Source organism: Chroicocephalus ridibundus, chromosome 3 (genome assembly GCF_963924245.1).
Source record: "Chroicocephalus ridibundus chromosome 3, bChrRid1.1, whole genome shotgun sequence".
In the NCBI taxonomy this organism is placed as follows: Eukaryota; Metazoa; Chordata; class Aves; order Charadriiformes; family Laridae; genus Chroicocephalus; species Chroicocephalus ridibundus.
This window is the reverse complement of record NC_086286.1, coordinates 106,397,367-106,417,163: the sequence shown is the minus strand read 5'-3', so window position 1 is coordinate 106,417,163 and position 19,797 is coordinate 106,397,367. Positions and strand designations below refer to the sequence as shown.

The window sequence follows — 19,797 nt, the reverse complement described above, 5'->3', positions numbered from 1 at the left end:
GCTAAGGAACTTCCCATGCCGCACGGATTCAGGAAGGTTCACGTATGACATCCAACTCGTTCCTGTTTGAGTTGTGTAGGAGGCACAACTTCCCAGTCACAGCTCCCAGCTGTAAAGCACGCATAGCAACGTAATCTGGTGCGATGCCTTTCCTGCCTCAAAGCACGTTGTTTAAAGCCTCCCGGGCTATTCATATTCTCTCCTTTGTGCATGACAGGACCCGAGTGCCATGCCGAGACCAACTTCCCAGGACCTCGCAGGTTTCTGGGACTTACTGCAGCTCTCAATTGAAGACGTCAGCATGAAGTTTGATGAACTGCACCAGTTGAAACTCAATGAATGGAAAATAATAGAATCACCTGAAAGGAAGGTAAGCAGACCATGGACAATACCATTTACTCCCCATTTGTAGTCCCGCAGTCTCCTTATGTTAAATCCAATAGTGAAAGACAATAGGTTTCTTACCCTAGAAAGTATGTAATCGGCATGTAATTTATACACGGGAACCTTCATCAGATGTGAGGGTTTTTTTCATTTTAACAGTGTGGAACTGAACTGTATAACAAATCAAATGGATTTTGCTAAGTCAGTCCACTCCATAACACTTTTGTTCAAATTATTTGGATTCACATTAGAAAGGCTAAAACTGAAATATGCTCTGGTTAATTCAGACCGAGGAGAATAGTTGTGAAAATTCAATCAAGGTAAACTTGGCACTCTGCTCCATTTGGGCAGCTCAAAACTGAGCGCCACAGCGTTTAATCCCGCCTGCCCGGCACAACTGATACTAGAGCAGGAGAGAGATAGTAGCACGTGGCAAAACATAGCGTAGGTCAAGCTAAAGCTTGGCCCACAAAAGTTTGGGGGACAAAGAGTACTTCTCTACCTGCACCTCTGTGCTGCAACTCCGCCGCCTGGGAGACACCCCCGCCACGATGCTTACAAACCAAAGGTGGCAAATTGCCCAGAAAAGCGATGTAATTCTCAAACTGCCCTTCCCCTTTCTAGAGCTCCTTCCCTCACCTTGATTATCCCACTCTCCTTGCTGATTATTGCGTCAGTCAGATGAAGACAGCATTTGGTTTGAGTCAGTACTGTTGGCCTCAGGTGAATACTTGTTTGGTTTGGGAGGAATTAGGAGGCATTTTGACAACTCTTTCATTTCTTCATGCTCCTCTTGGATTTTAATTTTCAGCCAACTGGTTGGTGGATGGTGAGTTTGCAACTCTTGCTTACTAGTGACAACTGGAAGTAAGAAATTATTATCGTGACAGCAACAGTGATGTTCCTAAGAGGGAAATAACTAAAAGTGAAAAAAGTTAAGATGGGACAACAGGAATGGAGCCGTTATGTTCCTGGCTGAGAACAGGAAACAGAGAAAGTAAAGAAGCTGGCTCTCATGGGCAATAGCATCTTAGGCTGCTGCACTGTCCCTCTTGAGTTGAGAAAGTAGAAGTATGTTCTTAAAAAACCTTAGTTATTTAGTCTTGGCTAATGCATTGTGTTAGTAGACTCAGAATTAGTTTTAAAAAACAGACCAAAAAATGAAGAGTCTGAAAACCATAGGTTCATCGTTCAATTTTTGTATTATTTGACTCCTGCTGTGCATCAAATTAACTGTGTTCTCCATAAGGAACAGCCCATACTCTGGACTACTGCTATTACTTTAAGAAGTGGTATAGCAGAAAGATCAATCATAATAACCCTGTGAAGTTGTGGATTCTCCATCTTTGGGGCTATTCAGTCCAGTATTAAATGTGATGTTGAAAAACCTGCTTTAATTTCAAAGTTGCATCCAATTTCAAGTGGGCTTTGAATGGGGGTTGTATGAGATCACCTCCAGAGGTCCTTTCCAACCTAAACCTATAATTCTGTGAATCTGCGTTATCTTTTTAAGGCCTTTATATGATATTTCTCAGTCTCTAAATGGAGTAAAATATCAATTTCATACTTCAAAACAATTCTTGATTTAAAACCTGCAGAGCAATTTACAGCTACTTTGGTACCAAAATCTACTGACTCTCACTTTATAATTTGATAATTCTTCAATATAATTTTCTTTAAAATGGTCCAGACTGGCAAGCAGAACAATTAGCCCGGTGTTCTCTCTCTGGTTGGTGCTTGCATGTTTCCATTTAGCAATTCATAGAGGAGACTAAACTAATAGATGTGTGTACACAGCTGCTATCTCATATCCAGCTGAGGCGAAACTCAGTATGATTAATTTAATTAAAAATCCTGTCCTGCTAATATTAGACAGTCTTTTCACTTGATCAGACCACACAGATGCGCTGAATTCTTATTGGAGAGCCAGTGTGTGTTTCTGTTTATAATGAATGTAGTAATGTGTCAGCTAAAATTAAACAAATTCATACATAAGTGAGGGATGCAGGTTGCATGTGCAGGGTACCTGCAAGGACGGTAGAAGGAAGCATAGTCTTTTTTAAGGCACAGGAGTGCAGAATTTGTAGTGGTTGCTGAAACGAGAGGGTTTTGCCAGTGCCCCTAGTGTGGAGAGCTGTTCCATTAGTCAGCTGAGCGGAGAGCACAAATTGAGCATGCTTGATGTATGTAACCAGTATTTTGCATTTCACGTCTTCGATTTGCATGCTCTGCCGACGGTACCTTCCGCGCGCAGCTCACCCTCAGTCTTAATACCCTGTTGCAGGAAGAAAGAAAGGTTCCTCCTCCTGTACCAAAGAAGCCCCCAAAAGGAAAATTCCCTATCACGAGAGAAAAATCTCTGGACCTACCCGACAGACAGCGACAAGAAGCCAGAAGACGGCTAATGGCTGCAAAGAGAGCAGCCTCTTTCCGGCAGAATTCAGCCACAGAGCGCGCAGACAGCATCGAGATATATATCCCAGAGGCTCAAACCCGGCTTTAAAGACAGAATGCTGCAGAGTTCCTTTTTTAAACAAAATGCTTGTACAGTTTGTCACTTACCTGGTAATTTTTGTCTCATTCTCTCCACTAAATATGCCCTTGCTGTTGTGTTCTTTGTGCCATAAGCACAGTGGAATGCTTTTGATTTCCTCAGAATTTGCTGAGCTCACCGCAAGAACGACTTCTTTTTGTATTTATTGTCTGACTTACAATCAGCTACAATGGATAGGGCTTGTCAAGACCTGACTTATCCAATATATTCTCAGAGGACAACAAGAAACACCTCTTGAGATGGAACCCAGCTTACTTTTTTGTTATTTATATTTTTATAAAATGTGTGATAATTAGGGATAAGAATAACAAACTATAAATGGGTGCATCTCACCATTCACTAGAGGCATTAGCTAATCCAAGTAGAAGGTGCTACAAATGTAAAGAGCAGGAAAGAAAGAACCCATTTATCTCTCTGACCTCCAGTCTCTTTTCCTAGAACCCAGCTAACATATTTACCCATGTGCTCTGCCACTCTTCTCATCTTTGTTACTGCAAAATAACATTAGGCCTTTCATGTCATGTCAAGTTTCTGGAGATGAACAGGGATATCCAACCACTAAAACTCCAAAGTTCATCAGAAACCAAGAAGCGTACAAGTCTGGTGGTGGTGGGAATGCCCACTGAGACACGTTTGCCGTTAGCAGTATAACGACACTCTGACACCTAAGCAAAATTATAATGCAAGAGGACTTGAGTGATGGGTGAAAAGAAAACGGAAGCCTTAAAAAGTTAGATCTTCTGTAGCAAGATGTGTAAAGAAAAAGTTATACTCGCTCCTTTGGAACACTCATTGCTTTTTTAACAGTTCTTTTACGTGTTAACGTTTATTTTATAAACCTTCTCTCTTTCATTTCAAGAGCTGCGCTACATGTAATATTTCAAACTCTCAAAATGTTCTATCAATTGAGTTTCCAGGGTATCCTTGAGAAAAAAAAAAATAATCTTGCTTGTTTAAAATGCCAGTTGTGATGTTGTAAACAGTTTAAGAAATATGAATGTGAGTGGTAAGTATATCTAAGTTTAAATGGTTATGTTAAGGTAAAGGTGAACTGTGGTTTACAGTTGTATTTTTTTTTAGAACTATTTTTCTATGCAGTATTATTTATGGCAAGAATAAGCTTCTTGCTTGCTTCAGACTTAAAACCACGACTCAAGAGATAAGTGATTTCCAGCCATGGAATACAAGGAAAATAATATATTTTCAAGCCTCACATTGTCAGAAGAGAGAAGTGGTAACTACCACAGTCAAGAGGCTTTAATTTAAAACAAATTAAGACAGAATTATTCCACTTCACCTACCTTCCAGAGCCAACCGAGCAACCCAGCACTTAGAAGTCTTCAGGTGAAGACGCAATAAGATGAGTAACCTGCAGCCCCCGATTCCCAGGTTTGAATCCTACTGAACACTACTTTAGGTCAAAACAGTCTGAACCCAGTGAGACAGACAGCCCCAACTTTACCGCGTCCCCTCTTTACCTTCTTTAACAAATGCAATGTATTTAGCCATAGGCAGAACAGCTATTTAATTATACTCGAGCACTTTGGTTCTTCACCTGATGAGCACTTTAAGTCCGAATCCCACGCACCCTGCAGCCTGATGGATGACTGAAAACACGAAGTATTGTAGGTTATGCAGATCTGACGTTGCTTCAAATCTGTTTTCTTTTGGTTTGGTTTGGTTGTTGTTTTTTTTCCTTCTCTTTTTCCTGCAATGTGTAGTATTAAGCATGAGTTCTGTCTTTGGAGCACAGCTGATAAAGCATGTGTACCTTCAAGATATGAATCTTTAGAAGTGAAGTTTTGAGACATTTCTGTGAGGAGAAAACCCTGTAAATTGAGCCTGATATCTGGTATATACCTTACCAAATAGCCTTAAACTATATTTGGAAGCAAAAACCAAGAAGAATGTATATCCTTCAAAAATGAAAAAAAAAACAAAAAAAAAAGAATAAATCCCTGAGATATTCTTCTATAGATGAAAACATTATATTTCCCATCCCTCATGTTTTCAAGGCATTTTCTATTAAGGAAAGAGCTGAAGCCAGGGTAGTGTACAATATTGATGCTACTTCCTATATTTGTTGTACTATTTTGAATATAAATGTACTTGCAGGCATTGGCCTCTTCGGTCTTGAAAACTGATATCTTATTTAAAGTGGAGCTGCTAATTAGAAATATCCATGCCAAACTAAAGACAGTGTCTTTCCTAGATTTAAGAAATTAAAAATAAACACACGCACCCCTGTACGTATATATAGAGATGGCAGCTGGTTCATTTTATTGAGTTTTACTGTACGCTTCAAGGAGAAATCACACTTGACTTATTTGCTTGAAAACCCCCACCTGCAGCAACACATCATGCGATTAAGACAAGTTGTATTTGATCCTGCCACTAATCAGACTTTATAAAGATAAATTGTGAAAACAACAGATTACAGATAAGCTTAGATCCCAGCTGACCTAATAATGCTGACGTGGAGCAGTCTGTATAAGTCCTTAATTTTAGAATCATACTTTGGTAGTTTTTTGGTGTGTTAACATTTTATTGGATGTTCTCAGGCAAATAAAGGCCTGTGTGAATGACGCCAACCCTGTATTTTACATTTCCCATGCCATTATTAGAAAATGTTCAATATCAGCTTTGGATATCTATGATTTCCATTTATTCAACGTTTGTTCAAAAAAAAAAATCAAAAGTAAACTAGATGCCTACTGAAAAATCTGATAATATGTTATCTGTGCATGTTACATTTCAAAGTGCAATATATTAAATTCTTGTACAGGTAACATTCTATCATTTAAAGGCAAATAAGCTATTTCTATTTACATATTGTACATCTGGTTAGTTTAGAAAAACATCGTTATGCTTATCATACTTGTGTTGCAAATAAATCAAAGTCAAATTGCTTTAGTCCTTGACATGAGAAACACAGCATGTGGTATCTTAATATACATGTAAACAGATCAATTGTAATCTGACCTTCCATCATAAAAACGAAATTCAGTTACAAAACCAACGTAGGAGGAACGTAAAATAGCATAAAGATAGGAAGTAGAATGCTTTCTACTTAGAGACATCATGGGGTAGACCCACACAGAACAGCTGGATATAGCAAAATAGTCTAGTGTTTAACTGAATACTAATTGGACTAATATTTATTTTATCAGATGAAAATTATAGAAAGTCTCTGTTCATTTCTTCGTTGCCTGTAAAACACAAGTATAATAACCAGAATTCTGAAAATATAAATAAAGAAAAAGACCTGACTGGTAAAATTGTTGATATTCGCCATACTTATTTTTGCTTTGTATATTTTTTCAGATTTTAAATTCTCTGTAAAGTGGTGAAGTACATTATGAAGTGTTTTATTATTTTGTGTTGACCTGATTAGAATGGCCTTTGGCAGCGTGCAAAGACTAATAATGTTGTACGGTTTAATACCAAAAAAATGACATTTTAATTCATGCTTAAACCTTGTCATGATGTTAGATTTGAGATCGATCAGGAAGGAATTAAAGCGTGCATAGGAAAGTGTGTGGATTTCATATATATATATATATATGTAATACATTTTATATAATGGAAATTTTTTGTTTTAAAATAAGCCCATGTCCTGCTGTATCAGTAAACTAGTACTCTAGTTTCATCCTTCTTCAGCACTGCATCTAGCATAAAGTGAGGGAATGTTTGGTCATTGGATCATTTTGCAGGGAAAAGAAGTAACTGCTACGTGATGATGTGCCGTATGTGACCTCGTGTCTCCTCAGGCCCTGCTGGAGCGGTGCCCTTGAGAGGCTCCCGGCCCCATGGCCCCCTCGGGCTGTGCCAGCACTCCATGCCGGGTCCTCCCCACGCAGGTCCACCCCGGCCCCCTACATCAGCCCTTCTCAGCCTTGAGCCTGCCCTGCGCGGTGGGTCGGTGGCTGTGATGGCCTCCTTGGCGCCGGTGGCAGGGGACACACTGGAGATTGACCCATCAAGTGCTGGTTTGCACATGTTAATTTGAGATCTGAAGTTGGTCTGGCAGCTCCAGGTGTTGAGCTGTGCCTGCTGAAAAGCTGCGAAATCCTGCGTAGCAGGAACCTCAGTGTTAGACAGAGAGTGTACGTGAAATGTGAAGCAGCGTTACTCGCGCTGCTGTTCCCAGGCCATCTTACGATGCAGTGATACCACTGGCAAATGGCATTCGAAGTGAGGAATATCAGCAAACCCCTTACTGTCTAGAGAGGTTCTTCCTGGTGTGTGACAGGTTGACCCTTAGGTTTATATAGTGCCTTTCATCCAGAAGGATCTCCAAGCACTTTATTAGCCGACACACAAACTCCAGGCTGGGCTGCAGCTGGGGCAGGTCACCCTGCCCGTAGCCTGGTCAGCCAGCACGGTGGGATGCTGGGGGCCCTCCTGCCTGTCCCCACGCTGCTGGGGAGTTTCCTTCCACGCCACCCTCCCGGTGCCTGGGAGGACCCTTGTGGTCTGAGCCTGTGCCGAAGGAGAAGCGAAGACTCTCTGAACCAAGAGGAAGAGCTGAGCAAAGCAGGGGTGACGGCGATGCTCCTAATGTCCCTCCAGGGTGTAGGCAGGAAAAGAAAAGCCTCAAATTAACTTTCCAGAACAATCTCTGCTTGAACAGAAGTTCACGATGCTGACAGTGAGGGTCCCTGCGGTGGAGGGGAGGAGAGCCCTGGCTGGTGCCAGGTGCGGGAGCTGATGGCACCTGCTGCTGAGCCCTCTTGGTCAGGGATCTCGGCAAGTCTCTCCTTTGCAAATGCATTCCCCCACCGCCTTCTTCACGGGAGAGATCTGTCTGGGACACGTGCTGCACGAGGTGCCTTCCCCTGTGGCATGACTGCCCAGGGCCCTGTTCTCTCCCCGGGTCTGCCCTCCAGCCAAGCCAAGGCGAGGGGTAACGTGGGGCACGGCACTTAGGCAGAAGGATTATGCCTTGGCTCCAGCAGCCGCTCTTTACTGAGACTCAGCTCTAACCCTAAGGGTTGTTTCTATGGCAGAGCAATGGGGACATCTCTCTCTGCATTGGCAGGATCGGCAGGCTAGAGGCAGCCAGTTCATACTGCGGATAACAGAAAGAGGCTATATACATACATATCTATCGATATCAGATTTTTTCGTTGTCGTGGTTCCTGACAGTTGGACCCAGGAACCACAGGAGTCAACACTCCGGTTCCTGCAGACCGTGGCACTTTCTTGCATCTCAGCCTCAGCACTGATGGCCCTGGCAGGTTCACTGCCCGGTGCAGCCCCACGGCCCATCTGCAGCTACTCACCGTGATCACCTCCAGGGCCCATCTTTTGGGAACAGCTGTTTTATGGCATGCTCATGTGCATACGCAGACTCCTGGCAGGAATTAAGCCCTCTGTATACACAGAAATTGCTTAATTTATCTTTGAAATGCAGCTACCTCTATGGTGTAATGCTGCAGCTGTTTAACTACATAATAGGCTGTTCAGGACAGCAAGCATAAAACCAAAATTGAAATGGAAACTTGCCCAAAAGAGAATTTGGCCAGCATATTTAGGCTGATTCAGCTCCTATTAACAAAATAAAATTCTAATCGCCGCAAGAGGCCATGGCACTCGTTATATCTAAAAACCGTATTCCAGATCCCTTCTCATTACATGCATATCGCATTTCATAAATGATGATCACAGAAGAAGACTGCACGTTCACGGTCCCACCTCTCCACACATGCGTGTTTCTCCCGTTACCCTTCATTGCTGAAACAGAAATGGGCTTTTGAATTCAGATCGCAGGTAATGTAAATTAGTATGTCTACACGGCTTGCTCTTTAACTGAGCACACACAGAACAGTTTTCATCAGCTGGCAATTTAATTCTCTGTTTTATTAAGGCCAAATTGTTATTTTTCTAAATTGGTTTTGTTGGACAGGATTTTTTACTTCTCTAGTACAAAGCCGTGAATAAGCTTAAACAAGGGGGAGGTGTATTTGAAGATACGGTCATCATGTACCAACACAGCCCGTTAGTGAGGATTTTTCTTCTCCTTCCCTTCCTCTTCTTTCATTCAACACGGCATTTCCCATTCCTAAAGCCGAACTGTCATACAAGTTTATTTGTGAGATGAATTGTTGCAAAGCTTCGGGCTAAGTTCTGGTCTCGGTTGTATTCAAATCAATGCAAAGAAACTGAAATGAGAAGGAAATGTCAGATTCGGATCAGTATAATTCGCATCAGTATCCGACTCAGCAAGTCCTGCTGGGGCAGGAAGGACTCACTGTTCAAGTTAGCGAGCGCATGGTTACTTTGCAGGATGTAGTTTTTCCTTTCAGGTAGGTCACAGTCAAGCAGAGGGCTTGGTAGTGGGTTCAGGTCTCTGACAATAGTCCTCACAAAGAAATACTAGCTTTGTTTATAATTACCCGTGGAATCCACATGCTCATATCCATGCTTTGATTTACCCTTTGGAGGTTGAACAGTACGGCCATCTCATTTTAAAAGGGCTCAGCATGTATGTATTCTTTAGTTCAATTTTTATATTGATTTCCTGAATTAAGAAAATTTCCCTTTCAAGTAGCCTGACTTATACTGCTCTAGAACTGTTCTTTCCTGAAGAAAAGCCACTATGACTGTGCAGGATTTTCTGTACAGAGACAAAACTCATACTTTCATTTACCATGTGACATGCCAAAATAATCAAGTGTGGCCTAAGGACTAAATTAAATGCCTCCTATAGAATTTCAAGGAATGTTAGAACCAGGAAACTAGCTGTTTAGTTATCATTAAAAGTATATATAAATATATATAAATATATATATACATAAGAAATCATATCAACAATGAGGATGAACTGAGTGCCAAATATTCACCATCTGTATAAAGCTACACTTCACTAGAATTAAACTATTTTATGTAATTCTCTTTCTCATGCTTTTATGGTTCTTTTGATAAATTCTATTTAGTAGCATGCAGGATACCTAAATTGAATGTACAGTATGTTGTTTCATTGCTACAATAATTTCTTGCTTCTCAGTAATATCTTCTTTACCAGAATGTTATTTGTTACTTTGAAAACATATTTGAGAATTGTTTTATTATTGAGTTATTCTTTTTTCATGATTCTCTATTCACCTCCAGCTGATTGTAAGAAAATGTGCTTCACTATTTTGCCCCATGGCTCTTTTATGAAGCTGCCTCTTTCAATTGGTTTATGTATTGTTTATGTTCATCTCCTGTAAATAATTCTGCAATTAAATTTTTTGAGAAAAATAGAGTACACTCTTTATTACATTTTAAATTTCGCATTAGTTTAAAAGATGCCATTTCCAATCAGACAATTTGTAGACCACACTAAATTATTACCTTAGACGTATAGCCTTTTGAGAGTCAGGAAATTAATTTTCAATAAAATAATTTTGATAGGGTTTTATCTGAATCTAAAGGAAGATACATTTAAAATCTGGAGGAATTTGGCAAATAACGGAATCAGCTATGCAACGCTATCGATGTGTTTTGACTTATAGTCATTAATACTGTAGGTATAGAATACCATGAACTGATTTCGAATCAGACCATTGTGTGTCATTAACAGAAAGCATAATAGCCTCTTTTGCGTGTAAAACATCCAAAATTGAATTATTTGTTTAGAAAGGTGAATCCTGGAGCATCTCTGTGTGGTTTTTGCTGCTTGCAACAGAATAGCCAAAAAGAACTTTTAGCCCATTTTATATTTTTCAGTTCCTTCCAGGGCAGACAAGTCTCCTGGGAATGGCTTTAGCATCTCAGCAGAAAATTTGACCAATACGTTGCATTGGCCACACTTCTTGATGAGACAGAAGCCATGGCAGGCATGAAATGAAGATGTGGGGAGTCTCTGAGTCTAAATAAAGGAGGTACCAGTAATACTGACAAATATGAATTTATTTGGCATAGAAAAGTGTTTAGTTGCTTGAATCATTGGATTTTTATTTTTCATTCTATATATATACTATGGTAACAGTTTGGAGGCCTAGCTATGGACCAAGACAACATTGCACATTTACAAAATGAAAAGATTTCCCTTAACGCAAGGAGTTTGCAACTCAACCATTAGGTGAGAAACAACAGATAGGCAGATACAAGAGAGAAACTGAGGAGAAAAATGAGATGCTATTAATTAAAATGAAGAGCGGTGGTTGCAGCATTCCAGCAGCCCATCAGTTGTCAATTGTTTCATAGCCATCAGAAAAAGAGAGGATAATGAAGTGGGTTGGAAGATACCCTCAGGGATCTCATCCCAAGCAGGGATGGAGTCCAAGGAAGATGTTTGTTTGAAAATTTAACACAGAGATGATGAATTTTGGCATCATGAGTCAACTGGAGGTGGAAGCTTACATCTCCGTAATTAATCAATGATGCTAGGTACACCGTGGACAGGTGGTATACGAAGAACCTGTGAAAGGTCTTGGCAGTAAGACCAATAACATTAAAGATTCAGTACTCTGCTGGCTCATTATTTGTATAAAGGAATTTTCATATTTAATACCTGTTGTGGAAGGCTCAAAATTTTCCTGCTATATGTCAGCAGTCCTAATGAAAATGAAATTTAGAGAGAGAGGTCATTAAAGCAGCTTAGTGCTTCTTTTTGTCTGTCTCCTAACAGTAGATGCTGTGACCTAGAGCATCACTCATAGCCATCCTGTACCGATATTTTACAACTAAGAAAGGCCTTGATCACTTTTAGCTGAAATCCCAACAACCATTTAGCTTGTCTTAGCTAATGAGCTAGGGAAATGAGTTCCCTAAAATAGGGTGATCCCTCTTGAAATCGGGAAAGGATCTCAGGACTAACAAGCAAGCTGTTTCTTGTACCACAGCATTACAGATGGTTGCAGGTCAGCCTTAGTATCACAGGCAGACCCAGATAAATGAGGACAGTCATTGCTGATGAACGGGTAAGGTCAGTAAAGCTGGAGCATAGATGTGGCGTATTTCATTTCAGTTGCTGAACCAAATAATCAGGTGCAGAGTACATGTTTTGGAATTAGCATATTTATTCCAGTTGAACTGCACTGACACTGGCAGTGGGTTTGTGGACGGCAGTTATTGTTTTAACCATAGCAGCACAGCTGAAGTGTGAAAATTTTGAAATGTAGACAAGCGCCTCACATAACCTATTGCAGCCCTAACACAATCCCTGGACAGATTCTGCTGTGAATTTTTAAACAATCAATTTATAAGTAGCTAGAGGATAATACGGTCATAAAAACTAGGCAACGTTGACTTGCCAACATCCTATCATGTCAACCAATTTTAATTTTCTTCTTTGACGGGCTGAATGGCCTAACGGATTAGGTAAAAACAGTAGGCTGTGCTAGATCTTCACTTCGTTGAGGCTTTTGATACAGTTCCAGTGTAACATTTTTATATAAAACCAGGAAAATACTGACGAAATAAAATTACTGTAAAACAAAATCTAATGCAGCTGACAATACTATTTTAAATATATATATCCTTGACCCATTGTGAAATCAGAAGGGCTTTTGAAGTAGGAGAGAAAGGGAGAATCTTAGAAAAATCTAACCTGCTTTCAGTGCTAGTCAGTAATTTCATTGTCAATTTGGTGATTTACTAAAAAATATAACATTAATTGATCATATGATACAGGCCTGGGATCAGTTACAGGTTCCACAGAGGATATGATCAAAATTCGCAGCAATCCCAAAAAAACTGGACGCACTTTCTAAATCCAATGTGATTGAAAATCAGTGAAGAAAAAATACAAAATGCTATATTGAGAAAGGTGTGATCGAGCTCAAACGTGACAAAATATCCATTTCAGAAAAAGTATAGCAAAGAAGATGTGGGCTGTGGTGGATCACGAGCTAAATGAGAGTCAACCTGATGCTAAATTGCACAAGCTAAATCACACGCTCTTAAGGAAAGGGAGAATCTAATAGTGAATGTATTAGCATATCATTAAATTAGTGTGGCTTAACAAATTATCATGCTGTGTAATCATCCATGTATACACAATCTTAAATTGTGGCACACACACATTATTGGACTTGACATCGCAAGCCAAGCTAAAACAAATTACCCACAGAAGGAAGAAGTCTTCAGATCCGTACAAATCAAACTCAAGCATCAGAGGCACGGCCAGGCCCCCTCCATCCAGGCTCCTCAGCAGCAACCTCCATGGCCACTGCATTTTGCTGTGTGTCGGGTGTCTAAGGACTTCTAACAGTCCTTTTAGGACCTGGGTGGAGATTGTCCCCACCTCTGTCCTAGGCTCGAGCCACAGCAGGGCTGGGTAGGATGGGGTAGGATGTAGGGTAGGATGCTTTTTGTGTGCTCTGCTGCACATTTGGGCAATGGTGGGATACAGACTCTCTGAATCTTGCTATCTTCAACTTAGCCACTTCCACCCAAGTCCTCTCTGAGGTGGCAGAAATTACCCTCTGAGTCTCAGGCAAACGCTCAAACACAAGATGTTAACAAGTGAGATAGATAGGCGGAAGTGTTTCAGAATATCTCTACATGACACTGAATGACTGAGTCCTCAGTCATGCCATCGAGAAAGTGACAAGCCAGATTGTGGGGGTGTAGGGACATCTCCTCTACGTTAGAGAGAGGTTCTTTTTTCACGGTGTTCAGTACTGGTAAGGTTTTGGTTAGAGGATTAAATCCTGGTTTGGAGGAATTGAGAAGCAGGTGGAGAAAATTCAGAAGAAAGTAAGTAAGGATTATAAGAGATTTAGAAAGCAGGACCTAAGTGAACAGAGTTCAGAAAACGGATCAAGAAAAGACTGACTTGTTTCAACATGAAGAGCGTGTTATGAAGAGTTAATGCAGTTGTTTCCCCATTCCCTGGAAGGAGGTTATTATCATAATTAGCATAAAAGTCTAGCTTTTTTTTGTTTATTTATTTGGCTAAAGGTAGTGAATCCTGGAAAAAAACTGTTTAGCTCAAGGTCTCTTTATTACAAGGTAGCAAGCACACCCTACACAACCTTGCAGACGTGATCCACGTGTCAGCATCCCCCAGGGAGCCACAGGAACCACCTCCCAGCACCTCGGCTGCACACACGCTCCGAAAGGGACGTGCCCGGATTGCGAGTCCCCTCCTCCTCCTCTACCTGACACACAATCCTATTTATAAGCAACTGTCCATTTGCAGGTGTAAAAGAGGTATTCACCTGCCAGTGCTGCTCAGAGAGCTGTCCCCCAGCTCTTCCCAGAAGGAGAAGGTGATGGATGGATGGGGTGGAGGGTGGATGGTGGCCACCACTGGTCCCCCAGCATAGCCCTGCTCCCGTGTACCTGGGCTGGCCTCAGCACCCGGGGGGGAGAGTGCTCAGGGTCACAGCTGGATCTCCACGTCTTCTCCTGCGTATGACGGGTCTGTCAGACCACAAAGGAATGAAGCTGGGCCGTTCCTGAAAAAAAGGCCTTCATACCAAATAAAGGAGTTGGTGGTAGTGGCTGAGTCAGCAATGTTCTTTCCTCAGTATGAGGTTCGTATCCCTTTTTATTATTAGCAGGCACCGGGCCGCTTAAGATGTTACAATTAAGGGAAAAAAATCAAAAGAAAGTTTCTGCTGCACAAGAGGAATAACGTCACCTCAGCCTTTACCGCTGAACAGAAGCTCAGATCCTGACCAGGTGTAGAAGTAATTAACAGGCTCAGCCAAAATCTCCTAGAAAGTCCTTGTGGCTGTTGTGTGGTTCTTGCGTCCTTCGCGACCCACGCTAACGCGCCTGCATAGGTGTGAGCTGTTCAGACAGCACACAAAACCACCGAGGGGTTGGCTTGTCAGAAGGCCATCGCTGCCACACTGGGCTCCTTCCTACTGAACATCATCATACTGACCGCAGGAGGACAGGGCTTCGCTCAATGGAACGGAAAATAATGACAAATCAATTTAAATGCAGATCCTTGAGGAGTGTATGGTAACAGGCTGCTTCAAACAAATTTTAAAAAGGAAATTAGCTTTGGTTAAAAAAAAATAATCAAGGATTCTAAGTATTAAGAAGTGACACAAAACCAATCATAATAGAGGTGATAAATCAGTTTTGCCAGATTGGAAATAAATCACGAGTGAACAGTGAGGGAAGCGGATGAATGTTATGCTTTGGGGTTTGAATACGTCAAAGGAAATTTTGTAAAATATTTATAAATTTATGAAGCGTTGACAACATCTTAGAAAAAAAGCTGGTATTTAGAATCTTACGAATGTTTATATTTATATATTTGTATGAGTTTATGTGGCTTTGTATGTGTGTATGTGTACATATATATACATATGTATATGTATATATATAATATGTATGTATATATTTATCCATACAGAAATAAAAGAGGAACAACTGTAAATTTTATATACATGTACTTTTTTTAAAAGGCAAAAATTTGTATTTGGTTTGGTTTGTGTATGTCTGTATCCCAGGGTAAAACCATTTGCTTGTCTAAGTCACGGAAAGAGGAAGCTGAGAAGAAGGATGAGAACAGGGCTGAGGAAAGGGAAAACCTATAGACCAAAACAAACATAAACGCTGTGTTCTTTATTCCTTGCTTATTAGGAATATATGATTACTTTAGCTGATGTGAAACAGAATTTTGCCGTAATTCTGCTTCAAGGTGAAAAAGCGTTTTTGGCTTAATTCACATGACGTATCTCTTTCTACAGCCAGATCCCGAATTGAACACACACATGCGTATTGTGCCAGAAAGCAAACAGTCTGTGCACGAATGAGCTAATTCATGCATTTCGACACCTTCCAGCCCGAATTAGGACAGGTAGTTGTGTCATTTTGAGACAAACTGCTGTATAACAAATTCAAGATCTTTTATTCCTCCACTCAGATTCGCTCCATTGTCCTAAGATAAATCTTTCCAAAATACATTATATCAATTGACTTATTTAATGTGACATGGAATAAACAAAATTTACAAGAGCATCCTCATTTGTAATAATTAGTGAGAAGCTGTAATACTTCATTAGATTTTACACTCTGAATGTAGTTAACCAAAGAAGAAAAAAGCCTAATACCTGGAGATACATGTGGATCTCCATCCCTTCAGCCAGAAGGGTCATTTAAGGCCACGTGCGTACCAGCTGTGACAGCACACGTGGAGGGGAGGGTCCCTGTGTGTGGCATTTCCCAGCTTGCTTGTCTCTAAATATCAAAGTAAAATAAGTGTAATCAAAATGCTATTGTAAGTCAGGGGTTACAAAATTCTCCCTCGAATTAACTGTTCTGGAGGAGAACGAGGTGACGCAAGGAAAGGATGGGGTTTGTGCAGAGGAGGACCTGAGGAGCCGGCAGCTGCACTTCAGGGCCACTTGAAAAACTTGTTGTAAGAAGCCTCTGGGGCATGTTTACCATCTGTGATGTGTTTCACTTCGATGGCATTTACCTTGTGAGACCTAACAGATGGTGACCCTTCCTAGGCTTCTTTCTGGGAGCAAAGTTTTCTCTTCTGGAAAGCAGATGGAATAGCTGGCCAGTGACCTGCTTAGTATTTGTCTTTATTGTCACAAATGAAATATCTGTAAATATCTTCTGTGATGATCTGTCTTGTTATCTACCGTCAGATGCTACACTGGGACCATTGACTTTTTTGAAGAAAGATTAAAGGCTTCCGGTGAAGCTGCTGTTGTATTTTCACCTGTGAAGAAAGGTTAGGTGAGTTCAGGGACAAGATGAGTGATAACTCTGAGTCAATTCATGCAAGGGTGTAGTTTGCAAGGTAAAATATATGGGGGAAATCGTTCCTGGGGAAGTGGGTGGGAGATGTCAGAGATGGATTGGAGGGAACAATAGCTGCTTTTCAGTCACAAGCTGATTTCCAGTAGCTAAAAATGAAAGATGACTATAATCAAAATAGGATCTAACTTGCTGTAATGCTCCTTGCATTAACTTACACTTCCCCAGGGAGATCTGGATTTCAGAAAGCATAAGAGGGGCTGACAGCCCTTTAACCCCCCATCATGCCACCGTGCTCTCTCTGCTAATCTGCCCCCCTTTCTGAAGCTCTCAATAGAACTCTTATTTCCTTTTGCCCTAAACAAACAGACACTACCAGGGTGCTGGGAGTTGCCTCCCTGTGCAGCTCTGGTTACAAGCAAGCCTCCTTTGACCCTTCTTCCTTCATTTTACCTTATTCTGGAAGGAACCTCACTGTTTCTTACATTTACCTAAATCATAGAATCATAGAATGATTTGGGTTGGAAGGGATATTAAAGATCATCTAGTTCCAACCCCCCTGCCATGGGCAGGGACACCTCCCACTAGACCAGGCTGCTCAAAGGACCATCCAGCCTGGCCTTGAACACTTCCAGGGATGGGGCAGCCACAGCTTCCCTGGGCAACATGTTCCAGAGGGAAAACCCTCAGAGTGAAGAATTTCTTTCTGATATCTAATCTAAATCTACTCTCTTCCAGTTTGAAGCCATTACCTTTTGTCCTATCACTACATGCCCTGCTGAAAAGTCCCTCCCCATCTTTCCTGTAGGCCCCCCTTAGGTACTGGAAGGGGCTATAAGGTCTCCCTCTTCTCCAGACTGAACAACCCCAACTCTCTCAGCCTGTCCTCATAGGAGAGGTGCTCCAGCCCTCTGATCATGTTCCTGGCCTTCCTCTGGATCCTCTCCAACAGGTCCATGTCCTTCGTGTGCTGAGGCCTCCAGAGCTGATGCAGTACTCCAGGTGGGGTCTCACAAGAGCAGAGTAGACGGGCAGAATCACCTCCTTTGACCTGAATGAACCAATATAACCAGTATAATAAACCAATACAAATGTGGTTCTCCCATGCTTCTCGGTCACAAAGGAAACATGGAAACAGAAAGACCGAAGGATGCCTTTGAGGAGGGCAGTGTGGAGGGACAGCCTGGGGAGGCACTAAATTCTTCAGTTCTTTTTGGCTATGTCAAACGGGAGGGCAGAATCATTCGTCAGTCCCATTTTGCTATTCTGGAAAGCATGAGGAATGACAGGAATGCATCACATCTCCTTCCCAGCCTGCCCTCCTGGGTGTCTTTCCGAAGGCAGGCGCCAGCAGGGCAGTGGCTGTGCCCTCACGTTGTGCCCATCCGCAGAGCTGGGCTGCGGGGCCGCCCGGCACCCGGCAGAGCGCAGCCGCTGCGTCCAGCAGGCTCAGCCAGCGCTCCCGAAAAAGGCGATTTCAGAAGTTTATACTGCCACCCATTGCTGTGTCTGAGCACATTTTTCCCTGGAAGTGATAGCAAACTCCTGAACAGATTTCATTTGCAATAGCACATTTCCCTTTCTGGAGTCACAGCTCTCCATCACAGCAAACAGATATATTTGGGAATAATGGGCTGTGCAGCGTGCCTGCATAGCTTAGGGTGGAAATGATTTCTCAAAGGCAAAGTGTGATCAGGCTGTGGAGTCATTAGGTCACTTTTCGGTGCCTGCTGCTTTTCAGCCACTAATACTTTGACCCCTTTGCCATGGGGTTTTTGTTCCAGATGTTGTCAGCATGTTGTGGCAGTGCAGAGGAGAAAATTCAGGTCTTCGTAACCTCTGAGGCTGAGCATCCATTGCCTGGCAACAAGATACATTACCCTACATGATTGGAAGCAACTGCACCTGCAGGGCACGTGCAATCGGAGCTATAAAATTAGGAGCTATAAAACTCTGGTGGTGTATAGGAGCATGTATAGTGGTGTATAGGAGCATGTATGGTGGTGTATAGTATATATACACATACTATATATATACACCCATATAGTGTATTCATATTCACCCTGATTTTTACCACAAATTTTCATGCTCAAATATACTATATATACATACACACATATGTTATATATATATACACATACCATATATATGTAGTATGTATAGTTCCCAGGTGCAATGGGAGCTAAAAGACTCCTATAAAATGAGGTGAGAAGCAAACCACATTTGGGACTCTGCTGGTACATCTGGGCCATCAGTGTATGTTGGTGCAATAAACAAATCTATGTTTTCCTGTAGACAGGGGTTGCAAAAAAAAAAAAAAAAAAGGCATCAAAACAATATATCAGCAGTCGGTGCAATACAAAGAACCAAATTCAAGGATTTTCTTCAGTTTTGGTTGATTTCACTCTTCTTCAGAGAGTTTTGGGGATTTCAGGTTGTCAGTAGTTTTGCAAATGTTTCCTTGCACCATGCTTGTGCCACTCAAAGAACTTTTCTTTAATTTTAATTTAATCTTCTCCCTTCGGCTTCACCTGCTATAACTGTGCACCTCAGGCTTGCATCTGTGTGCACAGACACAAACACATACACACACCACATACACATGTGTAGATGATAAATTCCTTCTACACAATTGCTTATTGTTAATCCAGTTCAACCTCAAATTTTCCATGCCAATTGTCCAGCAATATTTTTAGGCAAAAAGAATTCATTGCCCTAAGTGGGACTAGGAAGAAAGCGCATTTTTTTTGTATTTAAAAAAATGTGAGAATCATTTCACCAGTGCCGTAGCTCTGAGGAACTCCATGGTATGTCTGGAGTAAAGCTCAGCTCTGCACAAGCCACGTGTGGAAAACAAAACAGAAGCCATTTGCGCATGGGCAGCTCAAGCTGGCTGGATTTTGGGAGCTCCAGGGCACAGCACCCCTGTAGGGCTCAGCACGGGGCAGGATGGGAGACCAGGATTTTCCCTCAACTTGTTTCTCCCAGCTTTGAAGAGCCTGGGAAGGAGCTGAGGAGCCTTTGCTACCTGGAAGCCAGGGAGTCTCTTTCAGGATCTTTGTGCTTTCCTGTCTAGTGCCCAGGAGGCAAAAAGGCATCGAAGCAGGAATCTGGCTCATACTGAGGAAGCCTGGAGGGGAGGAAGAGGAGACGAGCCAGGAGGTAGGAAGGGCATGGTCCAGGAAAGGGGAAGA

General features: G+C 41.7%; 1 protein-coding gene across 18 annotated transcripts in view; it reads left to right on the top strand.

Moving 5' to 3' along the window:
• Positions 1 to 10,169, top strand: part of DLGAP2 (DLG associated protein 2) — a 475,732-nt gene extending 465,563 nt beyond the window's left edge. For 16 of the 18 annotated variants that reach the window (XM_063330365.1, XM_063330363.1, XM_063330364.1 and 13 more), the window contains 3 exons: positions 218 to 370; positions 1,196 to 1,213; positions 2,669 to 10,169. In XM_063330365.1, coding sequence (XP_063186435.1) covers positions 218 to 370; positions 1,196 to 1,213; positions 2,669 to 2,887 — 390 coding nt within the window. In that variant the 3' untranslated portion in view covers positions 2,888 to 10,169. The remainder of the gene's footprint in view (positions 1 to 217; positions 371 to 1,195; positions 1,214 to 2,668) is intronic. The other 2 variants (XM_063330377.1, XM_063330362.1) reach the window with 1 other exon arrangement.
• The last annotated feature ends 9,628 nt before the right edge of the window (positions 10,170 to 19,797 follow it).